The 21,155-nt window shown below is 36.3% G+C and overlaps 1 protein-coding gene across 1 annotated transcript in view; it reads right to left on the bottom strand.

The window, feature by feature from the left end:
* The window catches only part of RPTOR (regulatory associated protein of MTOR complex 1), a 5,042,670-nt gene that overhangs the window by 4,597,432 nt on the left and 424,083 nt on the right, over positions 1 to 21,155 (bottom strand). Inside the window, exon 2 of the mRNA XM_044068087.1 lies at positions 17,309 to 17,411. Within this exon, the coding sequence (XP_043924022.1) occupies positions 17,309 to 17,411 (103 nt within the window). The remainder of the gene's footprint in view (positions 1 to 17,308; positions 17,412 to 21,155) is intronic.

Raw genomic sequence — 21,155 nt, 5'->3', positions numbered from 1 at the left:
AGAGTTGCATTTCTTAAAACCAGACTGTTTGGCTTCCTTGCCTTCTTTGGACATACTGACAACACACACAAAAAAAAAAACACTACACTGTCAAGGAAAGGGTATGATACTACATATTCTACAGGTATAAACTACAGTTATATAGCAAAAACTCTAACAGGTTTACAAAACCTTTTTTTTTTAAGCACACAGGCGAGAGAAGGTGAGGGAGAGAAAAGGGGCTAGAGGAGAGGCCTCTGACTTAAATGACAAACTCCTCTAGCCAGAGGAGACGTCTCTAACAAACTACAAACCTCACAGAGAAAAGGATTAGTAAAGGGGGAGCCCTGTAACTTAAACGGGCGTGAAAAGAAAAAGAAAATGAACCTTCTAACTTAAACAGGTTTGAAGGATAAAAACAAAACTTTAGAGATGGGCTAGGGATGTTCTGGGCCTAGTGACAGCGACGGCCAACAACAGATTGCAACAAGCAATAAACCAACTATCAACACCAACTAGAGGCTAAATATACAATATCTATAACTAACTATTCTCAATCAAAAACATTATAATAATGCTGAAAAAACAGAAGAAAAAGGTTTCACTTATCCTGAACCTAGTGAGAAGCACCAGATCTAGTTTAGTGGCAAACAAGATCTGTGTTACCTTCTCTAGGCATCATGGGATAGGGTACAGCCTCGAGCCAGTGGAAGCTCTCGAGCTTTCGTTAAAAGGCAGAGTCAGAACCGATGCTCGATTCCAAACCCAACCAGCAAGAATGAAGGCAAGATAGAACAACATATCATCAATTCATTCAGAATAATGTTCAGAGGACAGGCAGGACTTGAACAATCTATGTAACAGTTTGCCCTCTCTTTTACACATGTATGTGTAACCACGTCGCTGTGTACTGTTAAGTTAATAAAGATGTTAAAACATTAAATATTATATTTTCTTTAGCTCAACAACATAACCTGCCACAGAAATAGTACAGCCAGTATAGTCTCTTGTAACAGTATCAAACCACCATATATGCCTCAAATGTTTTTTTTTTCCTCAAAAATTTTTTTATTAATTATATGAATAGCAAGACAATTAAAAGATTATACATAACAAGAAGGCATAAATGAACATATAACAATTCATCTAGTGATAACAACCTTCATGAGATTTTGATAAGTTATTTAGAAATAAAACATACACCATATGTACACTATATACAAGTTAGGCAACCTGAGAGAAAAAAAAAAATATTTAACATTAATTTAGAACCTTTTCTAACACAACCTTTCTAATAGCTTTTTTTTTGGACTTCCACCTAAGTATCTTTGGGCATCAATAAATTTAAAAGCCATTTTCTGGAAAGTAACCCATTTTAATTTAGAACGATCAATCCAATTTTTTATTATATAAAGTTTTAGTAATGAGCAAATAAAAATGATAACATGAATATCAACTTTTGAAAGATGAATCAATGGAATATGCAGAATAGCAAATTCCCACGTCAACGTGGATTTTGATATCCCATTTTCTGCAGTCTGACTTTCAAAGATGTCCACAATCTGTGAGAAAATGACAATACCATAGAATATGAAGGAGGTCTGCTTGGGGATGAGAACAGCATGAACACGAAGGGGACTTATTTGGGTTAAATTTGTTTAATTTGATTGGGGTAAAGTAGGCATCATTATTAATCATTAATTGAGTGTATGCTAATTTTTTAAAAGGGATAAATTCCTTAGTGTGTCTAATAGCCAGGACTTTCTGAGATTCTGACAATTGGGAATTATAATTCAACCAAACATTAGATAAAAGACAGTTGTGGTCCATCATTAAAGAATTAATTAATTTATATGAGTTTGAGAGCATTTTATCAGATGATGAAAGTATTTTAATAATCGTGTTAAGGTTTTTCAATTGCGAGTCTATGGGGACCAGAGATACAAATTTGGTTCTAATTATTGCTCTTAGTTGTGTAAGAATTGGTGAGTAATTCCAGTTTACTTTCAATAACTTACGCCAGTCAGATAAAGGCAAGTCAAGATATTTCAAAACATCTCCTACTTTTAGATTTTTAATTAAAGGATAGTTTGTTAAGTTCAAAAGTTTATTGTCCAATAATATATTTGGGTTTAGATGAATTGGCTGAACATGGTGCGAGATCTTTTCTAGTTTACACATTTTGAGTAAGGTTTGGAAATCTCTAATCTTTTGTTTAAATACTGTAGATATATTTTTAATAAATAAACTATCCAGAGAGATAAAGGGAATAGCTTCAGGATTTAAATTATTAGAAATGACATAATTATACCATAATTTTATCCATAAAGAGTGATTTGGATAAGAAGTGTTATTGAATTTAGAGATAGTAAGAAGTTTATTGGCTGAGACAATCAAATAGAGATAAAGATTAGGTAAACCCAAACCTCCCTTGTCCTTCGAAAATGCCAATCTAGAATAGGAAATTCTAACAGATTTAGGGAACCATATGAATTTTGCCAAAGCTTTATTTACAGACTCAAAAAATTTTTTTGAAATTATCTGATCAGATGATGAGAATTTGTAAAGAAATTTAGGCAGAATATTCATTTTAATAATGGCCACCCTCGAAAGAAATGAAAGGTTTAGATGCTTCCATCTGTCCATATCAGACAATATAGAGTTCCATAATTTATTAATATTATTTTGAAAGGAAGATTTGTTATTGTGTTCTAAATTGATTCCTAAATATTTTATATTATAAGTAAACTGAAAATGATCGTCTGGAAACAAAAAAGATTTGTGTGCTAAATGATTTAAGGGAAAAATATGAGTTTTTGTAGAATTTAAAAGATAGTTGGAAACCAAAGAAAAATAATCAAAAGAATTCATTATCTTTCTGTAATCAGATAATGGAGTTTGAAAGTAGATTACTAAATCATCCATAAAAGCAGAGAAATGAATATTAGTATTAAGAATTCTAGGGATGTTATGAAAAGTATTTTGAGTAATAAACAATAGCAAAGGTTCTAAGTAAATGTTGAAAAGAAAAGGGGACAATGGACAACCCTGTCTTGTTCCTTTAGTGATCTTTATCGGAGCAGAAAATTGACCATTAATGTATAGTCTAGTAAACATATTCTTGTATAAAACTTTTAAAAAATTTATAAAGAATAAGGGAATATTAAAACATAACAGTTTGAAATAGAAAGTTCCAACATACTCTGTCAAAGGCATTTGATGCATCTATAATCAAAGCATATATAGGGTTTGGATTTTTCTTAATGAGATGAAGTATAGTCTCTAAAGATAGAGTATTATCCCAAGCATGTCTCTGAGACATAAAACCTGATTGATCTGACGAGATAATTGAGGGTAAAATCCGTTTCAATCTGTTAGCCAGAATAGATGACAGAATCTTAATATCCACGTTAATTAAAGAAATGGGTCTATAATTTACTGGGTCAGATTTATCTTTATTATTTTTTAGAATTAGAATGGTTTTGGATGTGTTCCAATGAATATCTGAGATATCATTAATTCTTATATGATTGTAAACTTTAAATAGAAAGGGAAGAACTACCAATTTGAAAGTTTTGAAAAATTCTGGAGTAAAACCATCAGGTCCCGGAGATTTACCCAATTTAAGATTATCTATTGAATCCGAGATTTCTTGTACCGATATAGGGGTAGAAAGTAGTTTTTGCTGATTATCATTAAGTTTAGGGAACTGCAAAGAGTCTAAAAAGAGTTTTGAGTGATTATCTTTAACAGAATTAGAAGAACCTGAATATAACTCAGTGTAAAGAGTGGTGAAAAGTTGAATAATCTCTTCATCAGTATTATATAATCTATTATAAGATAAAGATGTAATATTTGGATTTCTGAAGTTAACTTTATAATTCTCGCTAACAATTTAGATGGAACCTGGGCCCACTCTGAATATGAAGCAAGTAGCTTTTGTTCAGCTAAGGAGAGGTTATTTTGGTGAAGCAAAATTAAATCTTTCTGACAATCAAAAATTTGTTTTTCTAAAGTAGCATCATAGTTCAGACTAAGATGATTTTCCAACGAAGAAATTCTTGATTTTAAGAATTCCTCTTTCTTAAAGTATTGTTTTTTTGAAAAAAGCAGCTTTACTAATAAATAAACCTCTTAATCTTGCTTTACATGCAGCCCATTGTATGTCATAAGGAATGTCTGATGATTCAAGACTATTCACCATTTCATTTAGGATTTCTGAAGCTTGTTTGCAAATATCTTCATTTGACAATAAGTTATTATTTAAGGTCCACTTATTAAACATAGTTTTATTTTTGATATTGGGTTTTATGTTCAATTTTAGTGAAATTCTTGAGTGATCCGAAAAGAATCCGGGTTCTGTAGTAAAGTCCACAATATATTTTGAAATATAATCTGAAATTAGAAAGAAGTCTAATCTGGACCACGAATGATAGCACTTAGAATAATAAGTATATATATCATTCTTGTTTATATTTTTAACAGTGCGGAGGGATCTATTAAATTATATTCTGTCATCAAATCATTTATAGCCAGAGTAGATTGAAGATTATAGGTGACAGTGGAGCGAACGATCAATTACAGGGTTTATAACTGCATTCCAGTCACCACCCACTATAATATGATGATCCTTATAGGATGCAAGAATATTGTAAATTTTTAAAATGAACAAATGTTGTGAATTACATGGGCCATATAGATTTAAAATTAATAAGGGTTTGTCCAAACCAGCAATAGAAGCGGTAAATAAGCACCACCTCCCTCATCATCAAATTTCTCATCAATAATATTCCCAATGAATTTTTTGTTTAATGATTATAGCTACACCTCTGGAGTTAGATGAGTCACCTGAAGCTATAATCTTTTGATCCATTTTTTTTAACTCTTTATTCCAATCAATACGTGAAATATGGGTCTCTTGAATAAAACAAATGTTAGCCTGTGATTTAAAGATCATATGAAATAATAGTGACTTTTCGCTTTATCTTGAATGCCTCTAACATTCCAAGAATCTAAAATTATGTCAACAGGCATATTCTACAAGTATAATCATTATTGATGCTATAAAAGTGAACTCAAGGTGCAAATCCAACACAACATTAAAAAGAAGAAGAAAAAATAAAAGAAAAAACGGTCTTTAAGTATTCAAGCAAGTCATCAAATAACATTTGTTGAAAAAAAAGAAAAAGTTTTTAAGAACCATGAAATGTATAATAATAACCTTTATCCTAACCCTAGTGCCTACCCACCAATTCCCATGTGATAAAGGAAGAGCAGAAGAACATGAAAAAACATTGTAATTATAGATAATAATAACCTCAAGTTAGAATACAAATTACTCAAAGGAAGCCTAACATAACATAAAGTCCGAGTAATACTACTAAAAATATATACAAAATTAACTAATTTCAAGACATCCAACATGCTTAATCCCTACTTCTAATACTAATCTAAAGCTCCTATCCTTAAATTGAAATTTATAATGATTAAATGTATTTCCTCAAGTATTTCAAGAGAAAGAGAAACAAGTAAATAATAAATAAATCACACTCTGCTTAACTAGAACACTCTATCATAAGAAGTAATACAATTAAAACTGAAAAATATGTAAGATAACATATATAAGTATAACAAAACCAACTGGTAACATTATAATATAAGTAAATAAGCATAGCATTACTGAACTAAAGATAATAGTCATGCACTATCTACTGAACCTTCTTTAGTACTTTAGTGATAATTTCATTAATCAACATGACCATTAGTATGATAAAAGCACTAATACCTGTAGAATGAGTATTTAGTTATAGTTCAAATAAAGCAAAAACAACTACCAAGCAACCATATCTCAAAATGAAAAACAATTCAGTCTGGAGATGCATCTATTAACTAGATAATAATAGTACAGGAACTATTCAAAATGAAATATTATAAGCTGTAAGGTTTTAACACTAGTTAATATACATGAATAAAGTATAATTATATTATTAAATAGTAACTTAAACAGCATCATATATATTGGACTGAATGTACAACAATGTGCATACATATAATTTTAAATCTACTTTTTGAATATTTTACTAATGACTCTGTTAGGTTATGTAGCCATACTATTCTACTAAGCTATAGATGTAACATAACAAAACAGCATGAAAAGACAAGGCTTTTAAAGTAACATTTTGAACATCTAATTAAAACAGAAACAAGCAAGCTAAATGCAGTAAATCTAAGGGCTTAAATATATACATGTAGATTCAGCTAATCATATTAAAGGTAGTTATTTCAAACCTTTCAAATAAGTAAAGGCTTTCTTAAACAAACTACTAATCATAAATATCACATCCAGCCTCTGAGAAGAGAGAGAGAGCAGAGAATAGAAAGAACATGAAACTTTCATATGAACAGGTATACTTTGTAACATTTGTCAAATTAAACACTTCAGTATAATATAAAATATTGTATGAAAAAATATTCTGAATAGGAAAATATGTTCATTTCTTTACACATCCTTTAGAATTTTAATATATAAAACTAACCTGTTCATTTGTTTCCAGAAACATTTTCACTCTGCTTTATGAAAGTAGCAGCTTGCTTTGAAGTCATGCAGAGATACACTAAAAGTCACTGAATATATTATGTGACATGAATCCGTTTAAATTTAAAAGGCAACCTTCATTTATGAAGAGAAAACACTTTAAATAATAGCCAGATCTATTAAAAAGTTAGTGCTATTGAATACTTGTTGAAAACAAGCAGACTTGTGTATTTGAAACTGTCCTTCTTTCCTCACAAATGATGACATCACCATCCATCCCAAAAGAGACTGTAGTGTGTGCATGTTCATGCAGAGCATCAGCTGGAACTCTGAGGGGAAGATTTTCTTGCTAGAATGTTGAGATGGAATGTTTTTCCCTCCAAAAATCATTTAGCTTACACAGAAGGCTGTAACTCCAAAGCTTGTAGTAAAATTAACATATTATCTATTTACACAGCAAGCATATGTGAGAGAAAGAGAAAAAAGTAAATACAGGAATTTAAATGCTTCTATTAATCCACACAAATCTAACAAGCATATATCCTGTCACTGCACACTGTCACACCAAATCCATCATGTGTAAATTACATGACAAGTTCTTAAGGTAATATAATTATGTCACACCAGAATTACAAATCATGTAACACAAATACTGTCAGATTAAAGAAAAGAAAAGATCAAACCTTATTGTAGTTCTTTAACAGTAGAATATTAAGATACAGTGTCAGGAAGCTTTTTAAATGTTTTAAGAAAAATGTCTTTTGCATCTTTAGGATCTGAACATACAAATCTTTTGTCATTAGCTGTGAAAGACAAGGTATTAGGATATGCCATTCGAAATCTAATCCCTCTTTTTATCAAGTCAGCACAATAGGGGCTAGTTTTTGTCTATTTAATTTGATCTGTGCAGGAAGATCTTGGGAAAATGATAGTTTGTGAGACTTCCATATGAATTGTTTCTTTGTTTTAGCAGTTTCTAGGATCTGGAAAGTGTCTTGAAAGTTTAGTAACTTAGTATAAATTAACCTTGGTGTGGAAGAATCTTGCTTTGTATGCAGTGCTCTGTGTGCTCTCTCTACAATTATAGATTTTGAAGAAGCTTCACAATTTAACAGTGTTTCAAAGATATTTTTAGTCACAGATAACAAGTTTTTATTGTCATAAGATTCAGGTAAACCACGAATAATGATGTTATTTCTTCGACTCCTGGCTTCCAGATCCAATATTTTAGCTTGTAAATCTGAAACAGTTTTATCTCTAGATTTAAAGTCACTTTCCAATAAGTCTGTTTTAACCTCCAAAGCTAAGATTTTATTTTCAATAGTAACAATACTATCGTTTATTTGCTTTAAAGATTTACTAAAGTCTGTAAACTGTTCTGAAAAGTTTTGTATAGCACTTTGGATTGGTTTTAATGCTATTTTTAGTTCTTCTAAAAGGAAATTTGAGCCATTTAAATCTTTATTACTTACATTAAAAGTTTCTGTAGGTTGTCTAGATGATTTCAGTCTTTTTGAACCTGAATCTTTTTCAGGAGAGAGCATTGAAGTATATTTGGCCTTTGTAGGCTGAGTCTCCATGGAGTCAGATTTTGTAGCCATGCCCAGAAATGGAATGCAGTTAGCAGGATACCAGGAACCAGGAACAGACTGGAGCAGTAGGAGTCCCAGCAGCAGAGAGACCAAGAATGTTCTGAGGTAAAATAAATCCCAGGATAATAATTCCAGAAGAAAAAATAATCCAAATGCGTAGAAAAAGATTTATAAAATCTTTTAGTATAAAAATTTGAGGAAAAAGGTTGATGTAAAGTTGTAAAAAAAAACAAAAGTTAAATAGCTGTGAGGAGCTCAGAGAGTAAGGACTAGACTAGTCGGCGGCCATCTTGGAATCACCTCACCATATATGCCTCAAATGTTATTAATCTTTACTTAGGAACACATCTTCAAACATCTTAAGCAGCTTTTATGCATACAAGTAACCTTGTTACAAGTTTTCTGCAGATGGTTCCAATGACGTGTCCTTAATTCAGTCTGAAAAGTGAGAGAGTCACTTTCTAAAGTTTTTTTCCATTTCATTAAAATCATTAAATTTCTAACAAATTTTTTCAGAGTTCATACCATCATTTCTTTCTTCGCAAAATAACAGATTCTTTATGATTAGGAAGAAATGGTAAATGGGCAATGCATTTTTAAGAGGTAGCTCTTCCCCACCTCCCAGAAACAATGATTTAAGACTACATCCTTATGTTCCGTCAGGGAATCCCACAGGCCTTGCCACTTTCCTACTGCACAATCCCCTGAATTTATTTCCTACAGCAACAATCCTTACACCTGTTTGTTTGCGTCTTTCGGCTTTTCCTGGTTAGGGGTCGCCACAGCGGAACGCCAGTCCGCTAATGATTGGCAGTTGATTTTTACGTACCGGCTTGCCAGGCCTGACGCACAACCTTCAACGAAGGTACGCCCATTCACGCATGTCTCCACGCAGAAGACGCTCTAGCTGAGAATCGAACCGGACAGCGTCTTACTGTGAGGTGACAAAGCTACCACAGCACCACCACCGCAGTTGAACATAAACAACACACCAGCAATTGCGCCTTTCAAAAAATGTCCAAAACAAAGTAGTATGGCACTAGGAACACAAAAATTGTAAAGCTAGAAAATCACTCTATAAAGAAAGTGCGATAAAAGAACAGCCTAGATTCAAAGCAAATAAGACAAGACTTGCTGGCCTAAGGAGCACCAATATCCACGTGAACTGCACAGGGGAACCAAGGTAACAGTCAGTGAAATAAACCTAGAGCAAAACCTGTATATACAGCAAAAGGAAGAACATGGACACAGACTGGGTAAGGCTTTTAGCCCTCATCTCTGACCAGTGTTTGGAACAAAGTGCACCAAATGCACAGCAGTAAGAGTAAAGGTATGGCATTACAGCAAAACAGGAGTCCTAGAAAGACTGTAGTGGGACAGCCACCTGGCAAAATATGAATGCAGCTTAAAAAACTTCACCCCCCCAAAAAAAAAACTATTTAGGACAGCCTTGTCCTCTTGCTACAGACATGGAAAGTTAAAATATACTTCCAAGTGTAGGTTCCCGTAAGTACTACACTTGCTGCCCATTTTAAGCTAGCCAATTTCCAATTAACGGTGAAAATCAAACCTCATACCTTGTGTCTGTGAGGTAAATACTTTAACCATTATGCTAATCCCACCAAAATCAAAGACAAATGAAATGTCTGACCAAACAATAATGATGATAAATTTTTCTCTTTTCAGAAACAAGAAACAGCATTGGTGCCATGGTGTAGATAGAACATTTACTGTACTACTAACCACAAAACACTGCTGGCACAATGAACATTGTGTAGTACTTAATCCTAACATCTAAGTCATGTGGGTATGTAACTTACCACTGCCCAATGACTTACTGAACTTCTTAAACAACATGGCCACGTTTCTGAGGCACATAAATTCTACTTTAAGTGCTGCTCATCTCAAGAATAAAATGGAATTTGTATGTATAACAGAAAAGCCTGCTGGAGTATGAGAAAGGGTTCAGGAAAAGCCACAGCATGGCAGGAAAGAAGGCTCCCCAAGAACAGAAACCACTGTACCCCCAAAACATCAAACGAAACAAAACATGTAGCTCCTACCTCCATCCAACAGACGTCATGCAGAAGTCTAGCTAAAAAGAGACACAAAGAAATAAAAACGTCTGAAAAGAATCACATGATGTGACACTGTTTGCTAGTAGAGCTGCAAATACATAAACATTAACAACTATAAGGGAAGGAAGAACAGGAGACAATGTTTACTGGCAAGAGAATCTATGGCGAATAAATGGATGCAGTAAATAATGCAAACATGACAATGAAGGATGGTCTTCCCGAATCAGTACTGAACTGTACCCGCATAATAGGCTACCATATCTTACAGGTAAAATAAGACTCTCCCAAGCACAGAACAGTTAACAAACAAGTCACTATAAAAAATTACTTCCTGGGATTTGTGCTGTGGGGAAGGAGTCTTTGAAGCAGTGACTGTCTACAGCTAAATCCAGGTGGTACCACGAGTAGACAGGTTCTCATGTTGGTAAAAAATATAAGACCCATTCGAAGTCATTTCTTCATGCTGCAAAACTGGGATTTCTGCATGGATCATGATGGAGGTCAGGCAACTAGTCTGTCACATGGTTTACTATCAAAATGTTAAAATTCATTTGGTCTAACATTCATATGATCAACTCATATGGTCGACACATGAATATTAAATGGTTCATTTGGTCGACAGGAAGTGTATGTAAATTACCTGTCGACATTATGTTGCAAACAGGGCAAGGATTTTCCCTTGTCTGTACTGTTGTGCAATCTCAGAGTTGTAATATACAAGTAGCAGGAGGTGTGAGGGGTGCAGCCCCCTGCAAAAACACTAGTGTTAGTTTGCAGGTGTTTTTCAACCATTTAAATTTAGACTTTTTTTCGGTATTTTGAACATTCAGTGTAATGACTTTCGATGTTATGAACGTCGACCATGTGAATTTCAACATTTTGATAGTAAACCCTGTCACACTGCTGGGAGGGTCAAACACTGGGAAATTCCAGTCTGCACAAAAGACCATCTCTGCTAGCAAATATCATGCCAAGAAAATATAAGTTGCAATAAACCAGTATTTAATACACAACACATGGCTATATCTTCAAAGGTCAACAAAACATGAGTTTGTTCAGTGGGCTAAATCTCAGCCTTCAAAAGGCAAACCCAATTTTCTGTGAGTGCTCACTCACGGACAGATAAATGAATAATCATCCTGCGCACATTTTCGGTGTCAGTATAGAATACCTGCTGTAATTGTAAAGGTAGGAAACATTTACAATAGAATATTAACAACAAATTCTACCATCTAAAAACAGAATTATATTAGAATAATTTAAAATGTGTAGAATATTTATTAATTTTTATATACAGCTGACAAATGTGAGGGAATTTTTAATCAGTAATGGCTTAATGCACATAAAAAAATGCTTTCCTGTGCCAAAAACAAAATAGCACAAATCACTTCAGTGCAGTACAATATAAAATCCTATCCGTGCACTTTAGTAAGCAGGTGCTGGCTGAACATGTACTTAACACTGCGGCACTAAAAGATCAAGGAATAAGCACTTCATGGAAGCAGACAGACAGCTTAACCTACACACTTACAAGGTCTTAATGAGAATCACTTTGTTTCGAATTAACAAGAAAAAAATAAACTCCTCAAGGGGACATGTACTGCAGGAGAATGAGAAAACAATTATCTCTAATGACATTCTTCAGCAGTTTTAATAAACAAAGACGAGAGACTTCAGAAATGCAGGAAATGAAGTGCACTAAGCTTTGGCCCATAACAAAACCTCATGCTCCTAGTGTGAATATTCACCACAACTACAAAGCCTAGTTACTACCGAACCTTCTAAATTTAAGCAGGTAAACAGTCCAGCCCTAGTCCAAAGTTGTGGCATTTATGGAACCTCGGCAACAAAAGGAAGTGACTGAGGAATAAAAAATAAAAATAAAAAAATGGTATCCTCGCGTCATTACTGAAGGAAATGCTTCAGAGGAAACAATATCCTATGTTGATAGGTGCTTCTTTCTCTCGGGGCCCTAGGGTGCTTCTTTTGTTTGAGTGTTCCGTTGGTTCGAAGTACCTGTTGGAGGTAATTCAGTTGTCCTGCAGTCCAATTAAAAAGAAAATTAAGTACTCAGTTCTATTTCATTGGAAAATCCTATATTGGCAGATAAATGCTACATTCCCTAAAATCGTGTTTCCAGTATTTCTTTTGTTCTCATCTTACCTGCAAGAGCTGCTGTCTACCTGTAGAATAATTATCTGAAATCTACTTAGGATGTAAAAATATTTATGCAAACACTTCTATGCTGCCTTCATGAGTGTGTTGTCCTTCTGATGAGATGTTCAAAATGAGGTCCTATCAACTTTAATCATCACTGTGTTAGGAACTTATCATAACTATAGAGGGTGAAGTAGATTCACTACTGCAGTAAGACTTCCTCCCTCCTTTTCTTCTATCCATGGTACACTTTTGATTTGGGGTGGGTACCCACATTACACTTTACTGTTCTCCCTCTCTCCAACCAGCAGTCATTCTCCTCCTCAGGTATAAGCAGCAGCCTGGAGGGTCCATACGGTTGTGCTCTTCTACCAGAGACTGGTCATCCCTGGGTGGATGGCGCACTGGCTCCTAGCAGCATCTCCTAAGCCTGTTATTTATTTTACTTAACATTTGCTTACTGGGAAAGTCCAACTGGAACAGAGCCCATTTTTAGCAGAGGCTTGCAGAGAAACACTTCGGACACGTGTCTGGAAGACTGCACCAGAAAATATTACTTTATACCATCAATGTCCTGACACTGGTACAGAGTCCAGCAGGTCAGAAGGGGGAAGGGAAGGGAAAGAACGCTGACAGATAGCTAGTTCAGCTGTCATGCTTTTGCAAGCAGAAACTCCAAGAATCATTTCTGCAACAACTTTTTCTCATACACGATATGGCAAAGAGGAGCCATGGGGACCACTGAGGCTATCAAGTCCAAAGTCCTGAGAAAGTCCCTGGATGTTGTACAGTTCCCACTGGCCTAGTGAAGAATGAATGTTTACAGGAACTTGACCTTGTCTTTAAGACGGTAAACCTACACACACTTCTGTGCTCAGAGCAGCCCCAATGAGTATTCTAAGATTTGGTAGACTGATTGAGAATTCCCGACACAACCCTCCAAAGATTTACAGACCGACTAAAACTTCATGTACCATATGGGCTTGAAGAAGTTAAATCATCTAACTAATAGGAAATGAGTACCCCTTCCATTCCTGAAATAGATGTTAAGTGGTTTATGAACACCCTAGGTATATTAGAGATGCCAAGGGGCAGGGAAGTAACTTGGTAGTGAAGGGGCCAGACCTGAATCCTGTGATCAACTGTGAGCTCAGACATGGAGGTGTGTGCCCTTTAGGTCTCACATTATAACAAACCCCAGACAAAAATAACAGCGTCATAGACTGAAGGGCAAGTAGCATGAATTCTGTTACTTCTAGAAAACAAGTGAGCTCTCCAAGATCCAAAACCAATTTGTATGGCCCATCCTCCTTGCGTATCAGAGACAACTGGAGTAAAATCTTGAACTTTCTTCCATTGGAATCTCAAGTATCTCTTGTTATAAAATCTGTTAGAGAAGAAAACGTGAACCCTAAAGCTCTTCCTCTGGAATTGATGAGATTTCCATTAAGTATGGAATAGTTACAAATTCTATGATGTGCCTGTATACAAAGAAGCTCATCACTCACCTATCTGGCATTGTGGTTAACCTCCCCAAAAGCCGATCAACTTGGAGGAAGGAGAGGAAGAGACTGGAGTTGAGGTTACTTTTATCTAGCATCTAAAGGCAGTGTGGAAGCAGTTTAATAAGGTCAACAGTGTGCAGCTTTGTCAGTAAAATGAAGGTCACACATTGTAGGTAAAGAAGCAAATCCCTTTATCATTTTTTAAATAAAATAGGTTTGGGTAGAGTTTTAGGACTACACTGAGGGATAGAATATTTGGTTTAGGGATACAGTTTCATAGCTTCATAGCTAGACACAGATATAGGATTAGTACATTTAACAGGTTCATGAGTGAATACTAGTTTAACTGCCCTGAAGGTCCATTTTTAGCTTATCTAAGATCAGAATCAAACACTGTAGCTTGTGTCTATGAGGAGAAGTTCTTAACTATTACACTAATCTTGCCCACCTAAAATACCCTGGCTACTGACAGTGACTGAGCATTACTCTCGCTCACAATCCACAAACTAACATATGCAAAGGAGTAATGCTGGCAGCTGTTAAGTAACCAAAAACAGGATAAGGGAGGGGAAATGACTAACTCATCACTGTTCAGAAAGACTAAATGAACCATGGTTTTGGCATCCTCCCCATCATTTTTTTGTTCTCAATATCGTGATGTGTGTGTGCATATACACACATCTGTATGTGCGCATGTGTGTGTGTGTACATATATATATATATATATATATATATATATTTTTTTTTGTGTGTGTGTGTATATAAATATATATATATATATATATATATATATATAGTTTTTGTGTGTGTGTGTGTGTATATATATATATATATATATATATATATATATATACACACACACACACACACACACATAGTGGATATAAAAAGTGTACACACCCCTGTTAAAATGCCAGTTTCTTTGTGATATAAAGACCACAAAAAAAAATTCAAAACTTTTCCGACCTTTAATGTGACCTATAACCTCTACAATTCAATTGAAAAACAAACAAATCTGTTACAGGAAAAAAAAAAAAATAAAAAAATAAAAAACGTAAAATAAGCTGGTTGCATAAGTGTGCACAAAACTAATACTTTGTTGAAACACCTTTTGATTTAATTATAGCATTAAATCTTATTGGGTAGGAGTCTAACAGCATATCACATCTTGACTTGGCAATATTTGCCAACTCTTCCTTGCAAAAGTGCTCCAAATCTGTAAGATTGCAAGGGCATCTCTTGTTCACAGCCCTCTTCAGGTAACCCCACAGATTTTCTATTGGAGTTAGGTCTGGGCTCTGGTTGGGCCATTTCAGAACTTAAATTTTCTTCTGGTGAACCCATTCTTTAGTTGATTTGGATGTATGCTTGGGGTCATTGTCTTGTTGAAAGGTGAAATTCCTCTTCATCTTTCTAGCAGATGACTGAAGGTTTTGGGCCAAAAGTGACTGGTATTTGGAACTGTTCATAATTCCCTCAACCTTGACTAAAGCCACAGTTACAGCTGAGGAAAAGCAACCTCAAAGAATGATACTGCCACCACCATGCTTCATCGTGGGGATGGTGTTCTTTTGGTGATGCGTAGTGTTGTTTTTGAGCCAAACATATCTTTTGGAATTGTGAGCAAAAAGTTCAACCTTGGCCTCACCAGGCCATAACACATGTTCCCACATGCTTTTGGGAGACTTGATGCATTGTTTTGCAAATTTTAGCCAGGCCTGGATGTTTTTCTGTGTAAGAAAAGGCTTCCGTCTTGCAACCCTACCCCACAATCCAGACATATGAAGAATACGGGAGATTGTTGTCACATGTAGTACACAACCAGTACTTGCCAGAAATTCCTGCAACTCCTTCAGTGACGCTGTAGGTCTCTTGGCAGCCTCCCTGACCAGTTTTAGTCTTGTCTTTAAATCAATTTTGGAGGGACATCCAGTTCTTTGTAACGTCACGTTTGTCCCATATTTTCTCTACCTTTTGATGGCTAGCTTCACTGTGCTCCATAGTATATCCAACGCTGTGGAAAATGTTTTGTACCCTTCTCCTGAATGACACCTTTCAACAATGAGATCCCTTTGATGCTTTGTAAGCTCTCTGTGAACCATGGCTTTTGCTATAGCAGACAACTGACTAAATGTCAGGAAAATCCTACTAGGACAGTTCAACTTTATGAGAGGTTAATCAGTCACTCTAATTGATGGCAGGTGTGTACTCCAGAAGACTGAATGCTGTAATTAAATCAAAAGATGATTAAACAAAGTATTAGTTTAAGGGTGTGCACACTTATGCAACTAGCTTATTGTACGTTTTTTATTTTTTATATTTTTCCCCCTAGCAGATTTGTCAATTGAATTGTACAGGTTATAGGTCACATTAAAGGTGGGAAACGTTTTGAAATGATTTCTTGTGGCATCATCACAAAATCCTGGCATTTTACCAGGGGTGTGTACACATTTTCTATCCACTGTGTAGTGTGGTGTGTGTGTATGTATATATATATATATATATATATATATATATATAAAAAAATATATATATATATATATATATTATACATATATACAGTTATAAACTTCAAAGTATATACAACATATATACATACAAATACTTGCATATATTGAATCTCTCTCTCTCTCTATATATATATATATATATATATATATATATATATATATATATATATATATATATATATATATATATATAAAAACATAGTGTATATTTGCATGCATGCACACATGCACCCCCCCCCCCCCAAAAGCAGCACTTATCTTTTCAAAGATTCTTCACAGGCGAAAAATCAAAATTAGTAACTGCACTCTACACAAAGGGGAGAAAAGAAAAAAAGATGATACACGTAAATATCCTCTTATGAGACAGACAGGCTTTTAACCTCATGTAAGAAGGATCTCAGCCCCATGACAATCATCTCGAAATCTTTGAAAGACAGTCCAGCTGGAAAGAGGGTAGCCTGCAGATTACTTCCATACAACATATTCCAGGAATTCTACTGCAACAGTAATATATACAAAGAAAGCCCAACGTTAAATGCAGAGATCATTAGTGATGTGCACCAATATGATTCCTCTGAAAACCAAATACTGCACTTCTCCTGTGTCTCCAAAACAGAGAAACTGCAGACTAGACAACAGTACCTAAAAACTCAATCCCTCACTACAACAGCAGATAAGCCACTGATCTTTTAAGTTAACAACAAAAAAAACATATTTAACTCTTTTTATGATCAGTCATACTTCATGGCTCTGCAGTACAACTAATTGTACATAGCAGTTGTAAATATGTTGCATTTACTTCCACACAAGACTAGAGGAAATTATTCAAGATGAATGAAGATGATTAAAGATGGGTCATCAGGTGTACATTAAAATAAATTGTGTACTGTAGTAGTACCATTTTATACACAAATGTAAGAAGTCATGAAATGAATATAAACATGTGGCCTACCTATCCAGCACTCCAACCGCGCACAAGGAGTAGTTTTCACTACATCAGGTGGATCCACACCAACATTTAGGCACAGTACCAAGGCAACACTCACAGTCTTCATCTGCAATTTAAAAAACAAAGGGAAAAAAAATGTTACTATCATGCTGGAAGGGAAAATGGTTACTAACAGAATAAGTGAACACAAAATTTCAAGGACAACAGTGCAATCATCCTCTATGTACATAACGTGCTTTTTAATGCCGGCATGCATACTGGGTTTCTTTAAAGCTACTGAGATAGTAGTAGTCCCAACATTTTAGCCCTACAGAAAGTACAGTTTTGTACCTACCATAAATGTAGATGTCCGATAGGACTGCAGATGCATACCTAACATATGGGTTGTCCTGCCTCAGGCAGCCCTTCGGTCGGCCAGATTCCAAAGTCTGGGTCTGGCCTCGGCTGATGTCGCACTTCACCTGACGTCATAGCTGCTGTTTATTGGGTATAAAGGCATCAGCCGACGCCATTTTCCTCAGTGTTTCTTGCCCCAGATGCCAGGTGCCCTCTAGTAGGGCTAAATTTGGATAAATGCAAATAATTCCAAACAGTAGAGAGCAAACAATATAAAAAAAAAATATATATATATATATATATATATATACATATATACAAACAAATACACCATAATAGATTCCCCCAGCTAGCTACAAGAGGGGTAAATACCCTAGGAATACCACAGAGGGGAAGGAGGGTGGGTAATCCTGACTGCAGATGCATACCTATCGGACATCTACATTTATGGTAGGTACAAAACTGTACTATGTCCTTCAAGGATGCATCTGCAGTCCTAACATATGGGTAGAATACCATAGCCAAACTGGGGGAGGAGGCACCAAGATAAAGATGGTGTAGTTAAGATCCCTTGCAAAACAGCAGTTGCAAAACCTGCTCGGGATCTAGGGTATAAGGGAAGATTGTAATGCTTGGCAAATGTATGCACGGAGCTCCAAGTAGCAGCTTCTAAAATGTCTTTGGTAGCCACTCCTCGTAGAAAAGCTGTAGTGGTGGCTGTAGCTCTTGTGGAATGAGGTCTGATATTATCAGGAGTTGTCTTTCCATGAAAAGAGTAGCAAAATCGAATGCAATTTCCTATCCATTTTGAGATTGTCTGTTTTGAAATTGCTTTTCCTTGCATTCCTGTTGCATATGCTACCAGAAGCTGGTCAGTTTTTCTGCTGGTCTTAGTTCTGTCCAGATAGTAGCGTAATTGTCTGTGCACATCCAAGGTATGTAGCAATCTTTCCCCCCTGTTCTGTGGGTTGGGGAAGAATGTAGGTAAATGAATAGCTTGGTTCAATGATACTCTGGAGACCACTTTTGGCATAAAGGTAGGGTTAGTTCTGAGAGAGACTCTGTCCTGATGGAAGATAAGGAAGGGTTGTACTGCCATTAATGCCTGTAATTCAGATACCCTTCTTGCTGAAGTAATTGCTAGCAGGAAAGCAGTTTTCCAAGACAAGAATTGTAATTCTGCTGTTGCTGCTGGTTCAAAATGGGGAAGTTTAACTTTTCCAGCACAAAGTTGAGATCCCATGTAGGTAAAGGTGGTTTCCTTGGAGGCTTTACATTTTTGATTCCTCTCAAGAATTGCCTGAGAAGAGGATGAGAGAAGACAGGAGGATCCATATTGTATTCTGCTGAAATTGCTGATGCATGAATCTTAATGGAGGAGTAAGACAGGCCATTGTGGAACAGCTCTGCTAAATATTCCAGGATGTGTGCTATGTTTGCCAATGAGACATCTTCTCCCTTTGCTGCACTCCAAATGAGGTATCTTTTCCACTTGGCTGAATAAGTCTTCCTTGTGGAGGGTCTGCGTGCCTCCAGGATAATGTCCTTAACCCTCTGAGATAAACCTGGGTTATTTTGTTTTATGCAATATTCCAAGCTGCTAGCTGCAGTGTTTTCAAGTTTGGATGTCGGATCTTGTAGTTGTCCTGTGTTAGTAGTAAGGGACATAGAGGTAGATGCCATGCGTGTGTCCGAGACATGCTTCTCAGTAGCGGGTACCAATGTTGCCTCGGCCAGTCTGGAGCTATCAGAATTACCCTTGGCTGATCCTCTCTGATCTTCAGTAGAACTTTGTACATCAAGGGAAGAGGTGGAAATGCATATGCTGTCAGGTTTTTCCAGCTGAAGGAAAGGGAGTCCACCCTCCAAGCAAGTGGGTGGTATGCTCTTGTGCAGAATTTCTTCAATTGGTGATTGTGTGGGGAGGCAAACAGGTAGTCCCCATTTCTTTGTTATGGCTTTGAAGATATCTGGATGCAGCATCCATTCGTGAGCATCCGTGGTAGTTCTGCTTAAGGTGTCTGCTAGAGAGTTTTCTTTTCCTGGTACAAATCTGGCCTGAAGTTGAATGTTGAGGTTCAGGGCCACATTCCACAGGTCCATTGCCATCCGGCATAGAGGATATGAATGTGTACCTCCCTGTTTGTTGATGTACCACATGACTGTGGTATTGTCCGCCCTTATCAGCAGATGACCCTGTTGAAGGAGTGGTCTGAATGCCTGGATCGCATGTTTCACTGCCAGCATCTCCTTTAGATTTATCTGTAGATTCAGCTGGTCTTGGGTCCATAGGCCTTGTATACACTTGTCCACCATGTGTGCCCCCCATCCTAGGTCTGAGGCGTCCGTGGTGATGGTCTGGCTTGGCTGTGGTTTGTGGAAAGGCAAGCCACTGGTTCAACTGACAAGCCTGAGCCCACCACAGGAATTCTTGCTTCAGGCATGGAATTATTGGAATCTGGGCTTCTAGACTGTGCTTGTGTTGAGACCATACATTCCTTAGGTACCATTGTAGCTTTCTCATATGCAGCCTGGCATGTGGAACCAATATTATGCAGGATGCCATGTAACCCAGGGCTTGCAGGACTTTCCTTGCAGTAAGCTGAGTTTGTGTTGTTAATGTCATGAAGTAGACTGGTAGTTGCTTTTGTTTTTCTTCTGTGAGAAAAGCCATCTGAGTTGATGTGTCTAATTCTGCACCCAAGAATGTTATCCTTTGGGATGGTACTAGTCTTGACTTTTGCATGTTGACTGTGTATCCCAAGGCTTGCAACAATTGTATGACATTTTCCAAATCTTTTGTTAACTTTGCCTTGTTGTCCGCTTGTATTAGGCAGTCGTCCAGGTATGGGTAAATTTGAATTCCCTGAAGTCTGCAATGAGCAATTACTGATGCCAGGCATTTCGTGAATACTCTGGGCGCAGTAGATAAGCCAAAAGGCAATGCTGAGAATTGATAATGCTCTGATCCTGCAAGAAATCTGAGGTGTCTTCTGCAATCTGGTCGTATGGGGACGTGCAGGTATGCCTCCTTGAGATCTAGAGTCACCAGCCAAGACTCCTTGCCCAGCATGGGAAGAAGTTGCTGGAGGGTCAGCATTTTGAATTTTGGAACAATGAGGTATGTGTTCAGTGCGGACAAATCTAGAATAGGTCTCCATTGATTTTCTTCTCTTAGTACAAGGAAAAGCCTGGAGTAAAATCCTTGGCCTTGTTCCATAGGTGGCACCTCTTCTATAGCTCTCATCCTTAGTAAGTTGTTGATTTGTCTTAGAGCGTCTGTTTTTTGGCTTGGTGGTAGGTTTGGCATTCCTCTCTTTTTTGGTAGAGTATGGAAGTGAAACCTGTAGTCCTTGTCTATTGTTTGTAAAGTCCATTTGTCTCCTGTAATGTAATGCCAGTTGTCGGAGAATAAGGCTAGTTTTCCGCCCAAGGGTGCTTCCAGTTGTTCCCTGGTAGGCAGAACTAGAGCCAAGTCATTGTGTCTGCCCTGTAGAAGTGGTTGTAGTTGATT

The sequence above is a fragment of the Protopterus annectens genome, chromosome 4.part0 (assembly GCF_019279795.1).
Source record: "Protopterus annectens isolate FY-2018-M chromosome 4.part0, PAN1.0, whole genome shotgun sequence".
Classification (NCBI taxonomy): domain Eukaryota; kingdom Metazoa; phylum Chordata; order Ceratodontiformes; family Protopteridae; genus Protopterus; species Protopterus annectens.
This window is presented reverse-complemented; position numbering and strand designations above follow the sequence as displayed.